The following is an 18,724-nucleotide window of genomic DNA, read 5'->3' on the forward strand; positions in this document are numbered from 1 at the left end:
ATCGTATATCGCATCGTATCGTAAATGACATTTTCTGAGCTGAGTGAGTTCTGTACTTACAAACACCGAGCTGGTGGCTGGATTGGTTTCAATCTCACTGTCGGAGAGAGTCCCTCGGGACTGAGTTAAGTGAGCAGTCCTCCTCCCTCCCAGGCCGTCTCCTGCTGTGCTGCTCAGGTCGCTGTCAGCTCCGAGAGTCTCTCCAGAGCTGTTGCTGATCTGAAGAAAAGAAAGCCAGGTGTGAGAACAACACATAAGCGATGTCTGGTATAAAAGCAGCTTTGGGCATTCGTTCTCATGGTTAATTAGTCAAGTAAAGAAACAGAGTGAATTCAAATATTCTAACTTCCTATCAGCTGATTCCTTGCCTTAATTGAAATGATATTCTCGCTATGTCATATTGAAATGCACTACTTCCTGTTTTGAATGGTTGCACTATTGCTTTATGTATTGTGCTTCATTTGATTACACAATTCTGTTTGCTTGAATTAATTTACCCTGATGAAGGTCTAGTAAACTGGTTGCCATAAAATAAAGTGTTTTCCTACCAAATATTATTAAAATACATCCTGACAAGTTTGGTATTTAAAAGAAAATCCATAGTAATTAGTATTATTTTACTGGTTTGAACAATGTTTGGCTGCACACCATTAGTTTGTAACAGTGGCTGGCCAGTACTTAGTAAAGGGGTTAAAGTATATGCAGTAATACATTAGTTTATGATTGACTTTTTAAAGAGAGAAGAAATAAAAAATAAAAAGACTTCAAATATCTTGGACTAAAACCATCATTGTGGGATGTGCTGTTAATGTTGAGAGGTAGTGTAGCCAGAGCAGATGTGAACGAGGTGCTTATATCCGAGTTGGCCGTGCCCCCCTACCACTGTGCTGGCCTCTGAGTCCTGGCTGGTGCTTCTCGTCAGAATCGGTGGCTCTGAGCTAGTGACAGACTCTGTGTCGCTCTTCTGTAAACCCACATGGAGAAAAAAGAGGAGAGAATTCAGTGATGAACAGTTAACAGTGAAGAATGTACAGCAGAGCATGGGGACGGCAGAGAATCATGTTAAAAGTTACGCCATTTCAACTACCGTACTTTTCGGACTATAAGCCGCGACTTTTTCCCCCCCATTTTTTTTGTACAGCTAACGGCCACTAGGGAACCTCCTAAATCTATGGATTTTACAGGTCAAATTAACCACCTTTAACTCTATGGGCTCTATGACCGGTCCGCGCCCGCCACCTTTAAGCGGCGGGCTCCAGCAGGAAAAGCTGGAGGCCGGAAAAGAGTGAGACAGGTAGCGCGCCAAAGTAAAAGTGGAACCGAGAGACAGAACGAGAGCAAGACAGACGGACAATTTAGCTGCTGCGGCTCATATGCAGGTGCGCTTTATAGTCCGAAAAGTACGGTAGATACTGAACCGTGTGTGTGTGTGTGTGTGTGTGTGTGTGTGTGTGTGTTTGTTAATCATCACAAAGAAGAGACTACTCCATGAACAAACCTGAGATCCAGAGACACTGAGGCCACTGTCAGCACTGATCTGTGATTTCTTCTCCTCAGCATCAGTCACCTGGGGGCGCTGCTGCTTTGCTCCGTCAGACCCTGAGGGACAGACCATTATTATCAGCATGTTTTCATGAAAAGGACCCAATTTTCTTCTCGCCTTACTGAGAGTCGCCCTATTTAAAGCCAGCACAGCAACACTGATGCTACATCCATCTAAAGTGCCAAAGCCTCTATTTAAACACTGCCAAGCAAACAGTGTAACACTACATTAGTCATGTTGGTGTAATTATTTTGCTAGCAAGGAATCAAAATCTTAAGATGCCAATAGCTAAAAATACATGACGAATATAATCATCGAACGAGGTAAACAAACCTGTTTCCACACTTGTATAACAATGGTGTTTAACTGAGTACTAACAGATAAAGGATCTTAGGACACAGAAGTTACAAAGGGGCAAGCAGAGAGTGCCATAAAAAGCTACAAAACAAAAACAGCAGTAGCGTGACATTAGTTTCAAGTCAAGGCTGCAAATGTGGCCCAGGTTACAACACAGACGGCAAACAGACACAGGCAGTTAGCATGCAGACAAACTGGTGGACGCGGTAAAGGAGACATTTTCTGTTTCAAGTGGGTTTCTACTGTCCATCACCTCAGTAGATGCAGATATGGTGAAACGTTAATTCTTAAACGTTCTTGTTATTTGGTTTGTGACACTTGACCATTTAACGGTGGAACTGTAGGATATTGGCTGCAAATACAGTCACTTGAAACTGAAAAAAATACAGTTAAAAATAGCACGACAGGGAAGCAGGTACAACTATTCTGCTGCTCTTTAAGCATGGCATCAAGGGAAAAACACTCTAAAACAAAATGACATATTGCTTAACATTCCCATATTGTTTGTTATGTTACGGACCCTTAGATATCTGTCTAAGGCTAAAGCTTAAACAGATATCCCTTATATCAGTTAAAACGTTTTTCGTTTTAAATGTTGTATAGAATAATTAAATTACCTGCTTTAGCTGTATTCAAAGAGGAAACAAATGTAAACAATAATACAAAAACACTTTTATACAGTACTAAATTCCCAGGTGGCTTCTATAGTATGTTCTGCATCCCACCTCAGGAGTTTGTCAGTATGTAATGACCTCAGGTTTGTTAAGCAAACATACCATGACTGGCTGCTGTCATGACGTTTGATTAAACACAACTTGAAATATTTTTGGATACTAAAACAATGATGTCATTTCTCACAGCGCTATATCTGTGAGAAATTCAGTGAATCCTCGTTTTCATTTACAGATAATTTAACACCACTAGAGTATGCCTACTATACTGAATATAATATTGGTTTTATACATATTTCACAGAAATTGTGTGAAATATGTATAAACCAACATTAAAGAGTCATACTCTCCATTTTTCAATTGAAATAATTCAAGTTGAAATCTGATAAGGCGTACGTAATAAATCCAATCACGACTTTATAATCTCAAATGATTACTCTTATGCTACATTAGCATCTTCTCGTTATCCATTCAGACATCCTAATTAGGAGCACTCCATTTATTTCTTCATGTATAAAGACACTGGTGGAAAAAGGTCAACAGCTGAACACCCCAATCGTTTCTTTTTTCGTGTGTGAAAAGTCTCTTACTCTGTGGTTTTTCCATAGCTTTTTGCTTATCCTGGTGCTTGCTCCACAATTCTACCCAAGATGCATTGCAAGCAAGGAGAGAAAGACAGAGAGAGAGTCAGAGAGTTGGTTGAAAAGGCATGTGTGGTGGATGAGCATTAAAATCAAAACAAAAGAACAAAATAAGCATTGAGAATATATCATTGTTAAACAGAGGGGTATTGTAATGTCTGCATGTAGCTGTGCTTTCATCTGGACACAATTAAAAAAAATAAGTTTTTTGTTGTCAAAATGGCTCCACTGTGTGAAACAGCTACTATGGGAACATTACAACACACCGGAGCCCCGCCCCAGAGTCCTGGAGAGCCACACAGTGACGTCACAATGAGCTTTGGCTCTGACCACAGGCCACAGGTTTCATCGACTGCATTTGTCTGGCTCTCCAGAGCAAGAGGGAAGAGAGAGTGAGAGAGGTTTGATTTGGAAAAAGAGCATGGGATGGGGTTGAGAGGCCGAATAGCCAGCAGGTGAAATGGAGCAGTTGCAGAAGCCAGGATGCAAGTCTCGCAGCAGACTGTAGAATTGAAGGTGCAACTTCTAACAGGAAGAGAAGGGGTGCGGGTAGGAGAGGTGTCAGGGTGGTTGACTGAAAGTTTCCCCGGTAAACAGACCCAGAAACATTGTCAGAATATTAAGTAGTAAAGAAAATATTAAGGATTTTCTCTGTTCGTTGGTTCTTTTGCGACCAATACAAAATGTGTCTTTTCACTGGGACTGTCTACTGGGGAGTGTTGCTTCCACCCTCCATGCTGATAGCAAAGGCAGCTGCCATTTTTTCTGCAGCACGCCTCGCAGAAACCTGCAGTAAAGGCACAGACGAGCACCGATTTGGACTTAGCGATGCACATACCTCTGGTTTCCCTCGTCCACTACTGCAGATTTAGCTATTTGAAGACCAAAACAAAGACATGCATTCACGGTGCTAAGAGGCTGGCAACAGAAGTCCAGGGAGGAGGCAAACAGGGGATCAGAGGTTTCAGGAAGGGGAGACAAACACACGCAGTCCAGGCTGGCACACAGGCAAATATTCCATACACTTTTTAAGCCTATATATTTTAACCAGAGCCAAATTCTGCTGTTTAGGTTTTCTATTGAAATATTTTGTTTTAATTCCAAATCCAGACGCAGACCCTAAGATCACAGGAGCACGTTTTCACACAAAAAAAGGGTTTCTTTACAAAGCCCACTCCAGTGATTATCACCAGTGGTAGAGGTCAAAGTGGGTGGAATATTATAACACCTGTAAGAATATTTAGGGGAGAAGTGAGGGGATTTTTACGTTAAGGGAGGGGAGGGGGGGTAATTAGGTTGATGAGCTTGTAGGGCACGGGGGCAGGGGATCTCACAGTGCACATGCAACCGGGGCTGGAGTGGTGTACACACCAATCGAGGCAATAAAGTTCTCCTCGTTCAGACTCCGGGTATCAAAATGGCGGGCTCCTTTGCCCATTGCGTGGTGCGGCACCTGCAGGTGTGGGACGTTCAGGAGGTTCTGAGGGCGGGCGGTCTCCATGCGACCGGTGGGACTCTCTTTACTGCCCGGGCTGTCAGCACTGTCTGTGGGGCTTTGCTTGCGTTTTTCTGGGTCTACCAATTTACCACAATGAAGGGGCCAAAGACAGAGTTCATCAACATTACAGAAAAAGCAAATATGTGGGGTTTAAACTGAGAGAGTATTAACAGAATTAGACAAAGAAGGAACAACTACAGTTATTTTTTTTTGTGAATAGCATATAGCGTGCAAAAAACGTAATTTAAGCATGAAGCAAAGACAAGTGTTAGTAGCACAGGCTGTTAAGCTTCTCAGGAGAAAAGGTCTTGAAGAGTCTTTAGAAAATGGTATAAGTCGCAAATATTGACATGTAGGCATTCCTGTGCTAAACATGGGGGACGTACCTTTGGTTTGATAATGTGTGCGTGCTATTTCCAATAAGCTGAAGACACTGGCCATTCCTCCGAGGCCCGCGTTGGTGTAGGAGTGCTCCAGACTGGAAACTGTGCACTTCAAGATGTCCAGCATTCCTTTGTACACCTTCCTGCTCACCTCCTGCAAACACACACAGCAACGAGGTTCATAATGACTGTTTTCTAGACTGTAACCAACAAATTGTTTTTAAAGTAGCTTAGAGAGCAAAGCAACACTTATGCACATAACTAAAACTTAACTACTAATGTTTTCAATAAATAAATAAACAATAATTGAGTTCAACATATGAATATTATGATTTGTTGCTTTTTTTCCTCTTTTTTTCCAAAATGCATAGATCGGTCAAACTGGCAATAAATGAATAAAACAAGCAACTCCAATGTATCATCTTGGTGTCTCTGACATATAAATGGGCCTTTCGCGTTTACATCAAACAGACAACATCATCTATTCTATTCATTCATGAGTGAAGGAAAACATTTGTAAATGAGCAATCTAAATCCACTAAAGAAATACAAATGTATACAATTGGGAAGTCATTTTAATTCATAATGTATTCATTTAATGTACATCAGTTAAAAGTTGGTCTCACCACATCCCGTATGACCTCCTGTCTGGCGTCATCCTCCGACTGGACTGTTCGGTTCAGCTTACTCAGCACAAACACACGAAGCTGCTCGTTCTCCAACAGGCGGCGAACTTTTTTCATGTTCAGCCAGCCGACTCCCTGGCCGTCCAGAACGCTCTGCACCACTTCCTTCAAGAACTGTTGGTTCTCACTGAATCAGAACAAACTCAAATTCAGCGTGATCAAATGAAACGCATGTCAAGACAATATGCTCTAATCATGTGGACAGAAGTATTGCGGTTGAAATAATTCATCACCTTGTGTTGTTGACTCGGCCCTGAGGAGAGGGCGATTCTCTCTTCACCGTCGGACTGTGCTTGATTACTGAAGACTTTTGGTCCACCAGTGCTCGAGGGGCACGTGCGCCTGGAACAACACAACAAAACAAAACAATAAGGTTTCTGAACGCCACAACAAGAAAAAACAAACATAAACAAACTACTAGGTCACCAAACAGAGGAGCACTCAGTGGAAGAGAACTGGACACACACAAAGGTATTGCTCACCAGGAACTGTAAACCAGGAAAGGAAGCAACTTGTAAACTAGTACTAGTACATCTAAAGCGACCACATCGAATAGGAAAGACAGCACTTTACATCACTGTGTGTAGAGGGCAGTCTCTCCAGGGGCCTATACTGCGAACCTGGTTCAACCTAACCTGGATATGTTTGAGTTAGCCGGTTGGCCTAATCCAAAACATACGCGCTCTCACTAAACTGTACTACGACGCTGGTTATCAAGTGGATCGCTCAAGCCAGCCGTGTGCTATCTAGTTAGGTGCGCGTTCACATGAAAGGGGTGGTATCTGGAGCATTCGACCAATCACAAACATGGAGAAGCGCACTGACAGCGCAGCGTCATACTTCCTGAATGAAAAGTGAACTTTAATACTAGTCAAAAATGAAGAAGTTAAACTTTAAACATCCATGACTTAAACACTTTATCCAGGATCAAAGCCACATAGCTGCACCTGCAAGGTGAATACAGCTGGAAAAAGAAAAAGTGTTTGAATGCGTACATTAACAGGTTTATGATATCACTGCCCCGTCTAAAACACGATCTGACTTCAATTACATTTGTCTCGAGTGTTTCGTCAACTTAATGTGTTGCTTAAAATAATACTTCTGCATCCAGCATGTGACACTGTGAGTGTTGCACGGCCAGATACGGCTCAGCTGACTCAGATCAGGAGATATATGATACATTATGAAGTGATATGCCGCGGACTGTACTTAATGTTACTCTGATCCGGTTACTTATGTTGTGGCCGATATTTAAGTAAGCTTTCTTAACGCTAATGTTATAATAGTCAGATTGCTCTGAAGATGGAGGTGATATTCTATTCATGTTCACGTTCACACAGTCGGTGATTTTTGCTGCGACGGCAGTTTTTCTGTATTTCCTTTCTCCTGTAATATGACTTGATCGCTTTAAACTCCGCACACTGAGCTCTGATTGGTCAGCAGGCGGTGTTTTCACTGAGTTGAGCTCTTAGCCTGCAACCTAACCTGGTCCCGACCAGGTTAGCTGCTTAGCATATATTACCATGGAGATCTAGCCTGCTAAAAAGAGAACCAGCTTCGTAGGACCGGAAAGCCGGAGTTTTCCCTGAATTTAGCCGGCTAAGCGAAAATCCTGCTTCGCAGTATACCCCCCTGGAATCTACTGAAGGACACACACACACACACACACACACACACACACACACACACACAGGAATGTGTGTAGAGGAACTGCATTAGTGATGTCATGCGTTGAAGGAAATTAAGAGATGAGTCGGGGTTAAGGAAAATTAGCTACACTGTCGGCATCTGCGAGTCTACTTGTCGGAGTTGGGTCAATCTTTTTAGAATTGCATTATAATATAGCTAATGTATAAAAAGAGGTAAAAACTGTTTATCTTCTCACTTAATTGACTTAAATGTGAGACTTGACCCAGACTTGAGTCGAAGCAGCATTTAATCAAGCGGCAGATTGATGAGCATTATACCATTTTATTTTACACCTGAGGGACATTATATATCATCACACTGCTATTCATAATCTCAGAGATGTTAGGGCAACACGGGTTCAAATTAATGTCCATGATGGCAATGATTTCAATGTATTTAAAGCAGTGGGAGACAATGTGTGTGTACTCATACCAAGTGTTTAATGTGCCTTTCTGCACGCCCAGAACATGCAACTTCTGTGACTCACTGCACGGGTCAATTGACCCACAATCATCCTTGCGATTCCATTGACCATACCAATACAGCGTAATCAAGTGAGACAGACACATCCTCAACAATGTTGACAAAATGAGAGAAAGACAGTGACAGCCAGTTGTTGACCTTTAAAAGTAATCCATCAGTCATTCTGAGCCCCTCAGGCGGACCGTACAATGATCTAGCCAATGTATCCTGACAGTGTCTGCTGAAGTCTGTTTGCATTTCTCGACAAGGTCCATTTGTCCACATGTTGACAAAATAAAACCATTTTGATCAAACTCTTTAGAGAAACTAAGAGTCTGACCAGTTTAACTCAGAGTCAGGCCTGATGGGATAAGAGTCTAAATTAAAGGTAATGTGTAAATCAATTCAAACAGGATTAAAACATTATTCAAAATAAATGTTTTCAACCAAAGGTCATATGCAACTGTAGCTATACATCCTAGAAACCACTGTCTGTGAACTTTGTACTGGTTTTCTAAGAACAGTAACACAACTCTACTACCATACACTGTGCTTCTAGTGAGTATATATTGTGCTACACAAAGACCAAATAATTATAGTTACTTGTTGATTGTGTTTCAAGGACATGAAAGGAGGGAGGAGGAGCCCCCTCCTACACGCAGAGAACAGAAGGCTTTTCTGATCTGACATCTGTCAGTACAGGCTGGCTTCTCTCAGTGTTATGTGACAGGAGGGATCTATTGTTTATTATTGTTTCTGAAGTGTCATGGGGAGAAAAACATTTGGTTTTATTCCCAATATCAAAACTTTGATTGCGCCATAAGAATTCTTCAGCACAATTTTGTTTGCAAACCAATAAAGCACGTCTGTTCTTAGAATAAATAAGAAAGTGATTGCCATAAAGGCAGCCCTTAAAACCCAAAGGCTCTTAACGAGTATGATGAACAATACTGCAGAAAGATGGTTATGGATTTTTCCAACACAAATGTGGCCAGACATAACTCAAGCTGAATTAAAATGTTTTTGTTACCAAACAGTCCATCAATATGGCTAAATGAGCCCAGAGTATTATTAATAGAGTCTAGGCTGCAGCGTTTCCTGAAATGGTACTTGACCCTTGGGGTGAAATGATTTATCGACCTGAGAAACAAGAGAGATGCTACTGAAGCTGGACCAGCAACAACTTCAATGTAACCGCAGAAAAAGGGTTTATATTGAAATGATACATCTATTTAACAGTCTCTTAATTGTCAGACAGTGTACACACATTCACTGAGTCCCATTCAAAAAGATACAAATATATATTTAAATATAAAATGTATGATATCGTTTTTTTCCCTTATATTTAAGATGAAAGCCTCGGGTCCCCAAGAATCCGCCTGACAACTTGGCAAACACACACAATGCCAAGCAACATCGTGCCTTACCTCCGGAGTATTGAGTCGAATCTAAATGTTGGCACACTGCAGAACCCCGTGTACCTGTCAGGTTGTAGTTTTGATGACAAACATCTTGCCGGGTAAAAGACTATAAGGTTCACTGGTAATAAAAAGATTGTTGATAGATGCATATTTGCATAATTCTTCTGTAGTCACCGCTCATTTTGTACAGCCCATTTACTGCATTACTTGGGCCCAACCCCATGTTGTACTCGGTGGTAGCAAAAAGGAGAAGAGAAACAACGGATGCTGGTACATTTGTTTAGTCTATTCTATTTCCATTTTGTTTCCCCAGCATCCTGTTTTCCATCCTCTGCTTCATTTGCTTCCCTGTTGTTATTTGTTGCACGATTAATTGTTGCACTATTTACTGTGATTACTGATATTAGAACCAAGCTTTTTTCCTCACATGCGCTTCCTATCTTTCTTGTGATGAGGCTAGTTCAATAGATAAAGTGACTCTGGAGTAAAATAACAGTTGGTCTGAGGAAGGGAAATGGCGACGTGGCAAGACAAGGGACTTTACTGAATCATTGATGACACAGACGGTGACTGAAATGAAAATACACAGAAGGGAATGCTGGGAGATGTAGTTGACTGGCTTGAAGAAGCATGCCGCTCACTCGTTTAAAGGGCAGAACCCACCTTCTCCGCTCCCCGGGCCGGCCTCTGTTATTATCTCCATTAGAGAATTTAGCCCAAATACTGCACACAAAACCCAGAATTAGTGCCGCGGAAAAGATGGACAAAGAGATGGACATGGGGCCAGACACAACCAGCCTGAACATCACTCCAACACACCACACACATGCACTCAACATGGCGCCAAATCAAAGAACATAACCAATTAAAAGAGACAGACAGAAAAGAAAAAAGGCAACATGTACTGATGATGGCATTAACCCTGAAAGTGATCAGATGGCTAGTAGGAAGTAGGAGCTGTGTGTAGCTCATACTTTGTTTTACATACACATCAGTGGATTAAAGCAAAAGTGCTGAATGGCACGGATCAACAATACAAATGTAAATCTAGAGCAATGGCTGGAGTATTTATTTAGTATTTGAGTCTAATGTAGGTCCGGAATCTTGTATTGAGCAAAACACACAGAAGATAATCGTGATACACAGTAAAATACTTCATTAGAAAACCTCAGATTGTCAAAGTTTCAACACTGTTTGTGTTAAAAAAGTGACCTCAAAAAAGGGAAGGAAAAAACAACGAGCCACCACACAAGCAAGGGCAAAAACTACAAGAGCGGAGAGGCAACGGGTAAATAAACTCCATTCACTGAGGAGGACAGGTCTCTCTGTGAACAACATTCAAGGACATACATATAACTACATCGAAACATTATTAGGTAAATGCATAAAGGGCTGAGCATCCTTCTTGTAGCAGTGAAGATGTGCAGATGCCACTCTATTAACAGTTTGCACATATCTTTTGATTAGAAATGTGTGCATCGCAGTGCATCAGAAAGACTCCCAGCAGTCACACAGAGCGGGATGGCAAGGGACAGAAGGGGAGGCGTGGAAACACACACATGACATTACAAGGTGTATCTTCTATCTTAGTCCTATGCTGACAAACAGGGTGTAAGATAGGTAAAGGTAACTCCAAGGATTAAGAGAAGCCTAAAACAGACTATCACACCAGACATAACATACCCGGGCTGTCAGGGTCATCTGAACGACAAAGACAAAACACATCATATTCAAAGGAACAGAACGTTTCAATGGCAGCTATTCCACGTGGAGTGGAGCTATTGAGTTACCATGCTTTGCCTGTTTTTCCTTTTTGCCTGAGAATCCAGTCTAAACAGAACTCATATTAGCCTTTAAACTTTATAAGGTATCATTAATATTCCCCAGTGCATTACTCTATCCCCAAGTGCATTTTAGGTCCCTGTAACTTCAGCAGAGCATGACAGATTTATCTGCATCATTTTCCTCCTCTCTTTAATTAATAGCAGAATGTGAGAATCAGCTGCAGCTCACTGCAATGTTGCGGATTTTACTCATGCGTAACTGCTGACAAATATTTCCATATTTATCAGGTATACCAAATGATACCTGTGCATATGTTTATACCAAAGACCACACACTTGAAGACAGTCCATATATAATGTTAGTGTAAAGATAATAGAGAGGTAGGGAAAAAATAAGCAACTTAATGAAAAAACATTTCTGTAAGAACGAGGCAACAACAAATCTGTTTTTGAGTGGATTTTCTTGTTAAGAGAGAAAAACAGTTTCATTTATCCTCAATATTCTCCTATAAAATAGTGCCATATCTGTTTAGCAATCCAGCAGGAAGAAAGTCAGGCTATAAAAACAGATCTACAAACCTGCTTGCTCCATTTCCTCCTCAATATCAATAGTGAAATATTCTTTTACCCAAAAATAAATGTAAAACAGAAATGAAAAACAAAAAAGGCAGAACAGGACATATCATTCATTAGTTAAATAAGAGTGGTAATGAAAAAAAAAGAATACTGGTTGGACATATTATGCTGTTCTGTTTAGAGAAGTTTACAATAGTTATGAATGATGTATTTGCTATTCATGAGCAGTTAGGGATTATTCATTATTAGAATGGTATAGTATATGAAATGAGAGGAATTAAGTCAGATATGTGTATGTATTATTCATTAGTATGATAAAATAGCATCAAATTAATGCAAAAATACAGCCAAAAAATTTATAATTAAATTAGGTTGAAAAACACAAATGTTGATGATAATGATACTAAGTCTACTCTCCCTACAGCACCTGTGGTTCCCTTACAAAACATTCTATAATATTCTAACCAACCTCAAAGCAAACTGAAAAACTGTTTCGGACAGGTTGACAGGAATAACCCATTGCATGAGGAAGGTGTAAAGTGGTCAGATGGTGCGGTCCTACCTTTGAGACTGGGGAAAGGTGTTTTCTCCCTCGCTGCCTTGTTCGGAAGAGCAAGATTGGACAGACTGAAACTGGTGCCGTGGTTCTTGTAAAGATTGCCTGTAGTGGGAGAGATAGTGACAGGTTCAGAAGGACGAAATACAATTCAAATAATTATGCAGAACAAAAGGTTGTATATAAAAGTTATTCACTATTCACATTAATGTTGGAAAAATCTCATCAAAACAGTGATTAAACAGCGTTTACTTACAAGAGGCAACTGATTAAAAACACAAGTTGTTAACTCACCTATAGTAAATATAGAAGTCTTCTTGTAAAGCAACACACTAACAGTTAAGTTGATATGAACCTGTTAGCATGCAGTTACCTTAATACACTGGTCACTTCATTTACAAAAGTGCAACATTCACAGTCTTTTTAGCCATTTTGGATCTTTACCAACGACAGAGGGAAGAGCTGGCCCTTTGTTAAGTGCTAAACCAGCCATATGCTAACTCTGCAAACTAAAACAGTTTAAGTCTGGACGACCAAAACCAGAGTTTAGAGATGCTAGAAATCTCTACAGAGCAAAGTGGACCAGCAAAGTTGTCGGACCCCTCTTCCAAAACACATATCACTTTAATTAGTTGTTTTTTGTTTGCCATATGATTTTTTTGTTTAGCCGGGGGAGGGGGGGCTGATACAGTGGGGCAAAAAAGTATTTAGTCAGCCATCAATTGTGCAAGTTCTCCCACTTAAAAATATGAGAGAGGCCTGTAATTTTGAGACAGAATGGGGGGAAAGAATCCAGGAAATCACATTGTAGGAGTTTTAATGAATTCATTGGTAAATTCCTCAGTAAAATAAGTATTTGGTCACCTACAAACAAACAAGATTTCTGGCTCTCACAGACCTGTAACTTCTTCTTTAAGAGCCTCCTCTGTCCTCCACGTGTTAACTGTATTAATGGCACTTGTTTGAACTCGTTATCAGTATAAAATACACCTGTCCACAACCTCAAACAGTCACACTCCAAACTCCACTATGGCCAAGACCAAAGAGCTGTCAAAGGACACCAGAAACAACATTGTAGACCTGCACCAGGCTGGGAAGACTGAATCTGCAATAGGTAAGCAGCTTGGTGTGAAGAAATCAACTGTGGGAGCAATTATTATAAAATGGAAGACATACAAGACCACTGATAATATCCCTCGATCTGGGGCTCCACGCAAGATCTCACCCCATGGGGTCAAAATGATCACAAGAATGGTGAGCAAAGATCCCAGAACCACACGGGGGGACCTAGTCAATGACCTGCAGAGAGCTGGGACCAAAGTAACAAAGGCTACCATCAGTAACACACTACGCCGCCAGGGACTCAAATCCTGCAGTGCCAGACGTGTCCCCCTGCTTAAGCCAGTACATGTCCAGGCCCGTCTGAAGTTTGCTAGAGAGCATTTAGATGATCCTGAAGAGGATTGGGAGAATGTCATATGGTCAGATGAAACCAAAATATAACTTTTTGGTAAAAACTCAACTAGACGTGTTTGGAGGAGAAAGAATGCTGAGTTGCATCCAAAGAACACCATACCTACTGTGAAACATGGGGGTGGAAACATCATGCTTTGGGGCTGTTTTTCTGCAAAGGGACCCGGACAACTGATCCGTGTAAAGGAAAGAATGAATGGGGCCATGTATCGTGACATTTTGAGTGACAACCTCCTTCCATCAGCAAGGGCATTGAAGATGAAACGTGGCTGGGTCTTTCAGCATGACAATGATCCCAAACACACCGCCCGGGCAACGAAGGAGTGGCTTCGTAAGAAGCATTTCAAGGTCCTGGAGTGGCCTAGCCAGTCTCCAGATCTCAACCCCATAGGAAATCTTTGGAGGGAGTTGAAAGTCCGTGTTGCCCAGCGACAGCCCCAAAACATCACTGCTCTAGAGGAGATCTGCATGGAGGAATGGGCCAAAATACCAGCAACAGTGTGTGAAAACCTTGTGAAGACTTACAGAAAACGTTTGACCTCTGTCATTGCCAACAAAGGGTATATAACAAAGTATTGAGATGAACTTTTGTTATTGACCAAATACTTATTTTCCACCATAATTTGCAAATAAATTCTTTAAAAATCAGACAATGTGATTTTTTTGATTTTTTTTTTCTCATTCCGTCTCTCATAGTTGAGGTATACCTAGGATGAAAATTACAGGCCTCTCTCATCTTTTTAAGTGGGAGAACTTGCACAATTGGTGGCTGACTAAATACTTTTTTGCCCCACTGTATATGCTAATAGTTTTGGTGATCCAATTCATAATCCCCCATAGAAATCAGCCCACTTTTCAAGTTTTACAAGCTAGAGTTAACTCAATAGAAACCTAATATATTTTCAATATTCTTACTAGCAAAGGACATGAGTCCGCCAAAACCGTCAGTGCTGCTGTTGGAAATGGTGGAGTTTGGTGAGTTGTTGTCTCCCTCTCCATCAGACTCTCCAGGGAGCCTCAGGCTGCTGGGACGTAAAGGACGCTGTATCCTGAAGAAATGATCACAAGACATTAACATGCGTCATATACACAGGAACAAAGCCGCACACTATGGGAAACTCAAGCACTCGCACCATACCACAACATCACACCACCACAGATTCAAGACCACCATGAATGGAAGTGAGTAATTTGACATGCTGGGTTTTGATTGAAACATTGCATGGTCGGTCAAAGAGCCCATTTGAATGATGATGATGCTGCTTTCATTCAAGTGATGAACAAGTTTAACACACTTGTTGCCATTGAGGTTCTGGTTGAATCGGGGGGTGTATGACTCCACTTGCTCTTCTGCATCAGGGTCATCCTCTGAGGGGAAGCCATACTGAGGCTCAAAGTACGGGTTGTCATACTCCTGCTTTTTGTTGGCTGGGTCTGCCAGGCCAGCGTCAGCCGGAGGCCTGAGGAGTGGCTGACTGACCAATCCGGAGGCAGGGTTCTGCAGAGCGGCACCTGCTGGTACTTCAATTGTAGGGATTTCCCCCGGCTCCTGGAGAAATTAGCACAGGATTCATGGGAAATATTATTATTGTTCTCCTATCCCTTATTTCAATACAGATAAGGTCAATTCTACATTACTTTAGTTTCGCCATTAATATTTTCCAAAAAATGTACAGCTTTGATAGTGTTGGATATATCAGCATTGATATCAGGTTGATAATACACATTTGATAATATTGTGTCAATAATCAATCGCCTCTTAAGTTTTATTTGTTTCTTTAAGTTCTGGCTGTGTCTCCCTCCCCAAACACCCCACCAACAAAAAAACAATATGCTAAAGAAAAGGAGAAAAAATGCACAATAAAGTCATAAAGTGTTTGTTTTTTTCTTCTATTGATATCACAATCATTATTATCGTGATTTATTTTGCCCACAATAATTGTTTATTGAAATCCTTATTTGTGACAGCCCTTGTGCTCTCTTTTTAAAAGTGGTATTTACAAGCTTAAAAATATATTTTGAATGTAAGTTTACACTGAATAACTCACCTGGTTGACTCCCTGGATGACCGTGCTGGGACTTGAGCTTGCAGTTGTGCTGGAGCTGGAGCGAAGAGGTTGTCCGTCAGAGGCTTCTGCAGGCCCGTCCCCACTGGATGGACCCTCCGAGCCTTCCCTGAAGTCATGGAAGTCCTGAAACTCCACCTCGCTAGCGTCTCCCAGTGCAGCATGGGTAGGCGGGTCCAAGCCTAAGACATCAAGGTCCAATATTACAAGGGTGGTATATGGTATGAAATGATCACAATGTAAGTGATATTGAAACAACTACTCACTTGGTGTGTCTCCCTGGATGTCACCTTGGATCATCTCACTCACAAGGTCTCCGAGTGAGGAGTAGGAAGAGCTGGAGTCATCGTAAGCCTCGCTGTCACTGCCACTGCAACAGATTCAATGTAAAACCAATAACTTAAACCTCTTACAGTAAATAATATGATCAACTTAATTAAGCAGATTTAATTGTTGTGGGATTTAAAAAAATATATATAATTTTAGTTACCTAGATGAATGTCTTACCTGTCTGTGGGATCTGACTCGTTGCCCTCATCCTCCAAGGGGCCGGCCATAGCTTCAACCAGCTGAGAGCTTCCGTCGTACACTCGGTAGAGTACAGGCTGCAGCTGGTGAGCGTACCACTTGGGCTTGTCCCCGATTAAGGAGGGGTCGAACACATCTGAAACAAAGTGTACAGAGCATGATATGAACTAAACAAACTTTAAGGCATATCAGACGAGATACAGGCCATCGTCTTTAGTGAGCCTTACTGTTGTGTATCCTCTGAAACGCGACGTTGGTAGGATTGAGAGCCCACTCTCCATAGTACTCCACAGCCTGGGTGTGAGAAAGTTTTTCTGCAAAGAGAGAGCGGCGAGGCCGAGATGCCAGAAAAGAAGTGGCCTGAAAAGCCACCACAGGCCGGGGGAAGAGGCGCAGTGTGCGGGTGTGCATCTGGAACCCCTGGAGAACATTTGGGGAGTTGAAGAACCGTACCATGGCGACCCTGTGAAAGAAACAAGTTCAGTCAGCTAAAAACGTCTTTTCATTTGTCAATAAAATAGGTCTAAAAATAAATTGTACAATATACGTGTTTATTGAAGTTTAGTGAATTTTTTAGCAGATTAGAGTTCTTAGTTTTGTTGTTGTTGTTGTTCAGATAATATAATTACAGCTGATAATTACTTCAGATTTCTAATCCAAAATATCTATATAATTCAAATTGTGCAGTTTGTAAGATAAATACTATTGTTTTTCATATCAGTATGTGGGACACCAAACTTGTTGTTTTCAGCTCTGCAATTCCATCCTTGTGAATCTTTAAATCTAATTGTTTCTTATATATTTTCCCTCTTTAGAGTTCTTCCCACTTTGAATTGACAAAAGAAACATGTCAAATGAACAATAGGAAGAGACAGTCATGTCTTGCCTGGTTGCTACATCCACAGAATCAACGTCATTGCCGTAAATGAGGGGGTTGAACTCTGTGGAGGAAGGCGAGGCTTTGTCTCGTCCGGGGGGGAGCAGGGGCATCTCATGAACTTCCTGAAACTTCTCCAGGTTCAGAATGGGCTGGGTGTTTAAACTCATGCTGGCCAAGGCCTAGAAGAGGTCAAAGTGACACAAGTTATAAACATGGCAGTGGATTTGAATACATAAACAGAGCGCTGTTATGGACCACTCCCACTATTGGCATCAACATTTAGTTACTCATAATGATTTCCGCAATTAAAAGGAATACTTCACCCACAAAATGACCATTTGTATATCAATTACTCAACCTAAAGGAACCTTATCGCATGCCTTGGCGATGGACACAAAATCTAAAAACCAAAGAAAATTCTTGATGAATTTAAGTTCATTCAGTTTTACCGCCTTAATATATCAACACATCCATTTAGAAGCTCTCACACAACTCGTGCGGTATAATCCAAGTCTCATTTATTGTCTTATACTCACTCTTTCCAAACACATGCACAGTTTGTTTTAAATAGCAACGTTTTAGTGAAAAATGTATGTGTTTGGGAAGAAGTGAGTAATGACAGAATAAAGGAAACTTGGAATATAGGGCACACATGATGTATGAGAGTTTGAACCTGATGTTTTCATTTAATTTGCGTCGAAAAAGGCATGCGAGAAAAACAGTTTTCTTTAAGAATTCAAGGTAATTGGGTAATTGAGTAATTGATGTGAAAATTATTATCTTGGGGGTAGATAATTCCTATCTGAGACATTTATAAATATGAACAATCTCTTTTGAGGTAAAACAATTAGACTGCAAGAATTGGATAAGAATTGGATAAGAATTGGGACCGGAGGGAATAGATTTGTGCATGTTGATGCCTGTGGTGGGCGCGTCACTTTGTAGAGAAGGGGAACAAGGGAAGTGAGTTACTATGCATGGTTTGTTTTGAGGGAACTGCTGCAGACTCAAGTGTCAATGTTTAGCTTAGCATAATGGAACATTTAGTTGCTGGGTCTGGATGAATGTTAACTTTGCGATTAGCTTCATCATATCTTGTTTTGGTTACGAAAACACTCACTGATAGCCAACTAAGCCAAGATAGATGCACGCACATTCAGTCATGCTCAAGCCAGAGCTAAGCAGTGTATCAAAAAACCGCTACGCAACATTCTGTGACTCTGTTGTTATGCATTTTAGTCAGGTCTTGAAAGAGTAGGAGACAAGTAGTAGTGACAAGCAAAATAATGTGAGAGAGAAGATATCCGTGCAGGGGCATTACACATTCGGAGAAATGAGTAACCTTATTTTCAGAGGAGAAGATCTGCTTTTGGGTGATCACGGTCAACCTAACCAGACACTGGGAAGGGGATAAAGAGATGCGAGGAGAATCACATGAAGGCCTGGGATGGAAACTTTGTGACCGACACTGGAACAGCACATGACGGGAGGGCCACAACATCATCGTGGC

General features: G+C 41.2%; 1 protein-coding gene across 11 annotated transcripts in view; it reads right to left on the bottom strand.

The window, feature by feature from the left end:
* The window catches only part of madd (MAP-kinase activating death domain), a 50,046-nt gene that overhangs the window by 11,741 nt on the left and 19,581 nt on the right, over positions 1–18,724 (bottom strand). For 4 of the 11 annotated variants that reach the window (XM_034106654.2, XM_034106651.2, XM_034106660.2 and 1 more), the window contains exons 8-24: positions 18,557–18,613; positions 17,221–17,393; positions 16,562–16,797; positions 16,314–16,470; positions 16,073–16,176; positions 15,789–15,988; positions 15,036–15,289; positions 14,656–14,789; positions 12,274–12,372; positions 6,013–6,121; positions 5,720–5,906; positions 5,097–5,247; positions 4,584–4,787; positions 3,162–3,212; positions 1,499–1,599; positions 881–964; positions 61–219 (exon numbers count right to left, since the gene is read on the bottom strand). In XM_034106654.2, coding sequence (XP_033962545.1) covers positions 61–219; positions 881–964; positions 1,499–1,599; positions 3,162–3,212; positions 4,584–4,787; positions 5,097–5,247; positions 5,720–5,906; positions 6,013–6,121; positions 12,274–12,372; positions 14,656–14,789; positions 15,036–15,289; positions 15,789–15,988; positions 16,073–16,176; positions 16,314–16,470; positions 16,562–16,797; positions 17,221–17,393; positions 18,557–18,613 — 2,460 coding nt within the window. The remainder of the gene's footprint in view (positions 1–60; positions 220–880; positions 965–1,498; positions 1,600–3,161; positions 3,213–4,583; positions 4,788–5,096; positions 5,248–5,719; positions 5,907–6,012; positions 6,122–12,273; positions 12,373–14,655; positions 14,790–15,035; positions 15,290–15,788; positions 15,989–16,072; positions 16,177–16,313; positions 16,471–16,561; positions 16,798–17,220; positions 17,394–18,556; positions 18,614–18,724) is intronic. The other 7 variants (XM_034106661.2, XM_034106653.2, XM_034106663.2 and 4 more) reach the window with 4 other exon arrangements.

The sequence above is a fragment of the Pseudochaenichthys georgianus genome, chromosome 3 (genome assembly GCF_902827115.2).
Source record: "Pseudochaenichthys georgianus chromosome 3, fPseGeo1.2, whole genome shotgun sequence".
NCBI lineage: Eukaryota > Metazoa > Chordata > Actinopteri > Perciformes > Channichthyidae > Pseudochaenichthys > Pseudochaenichthys georgianus.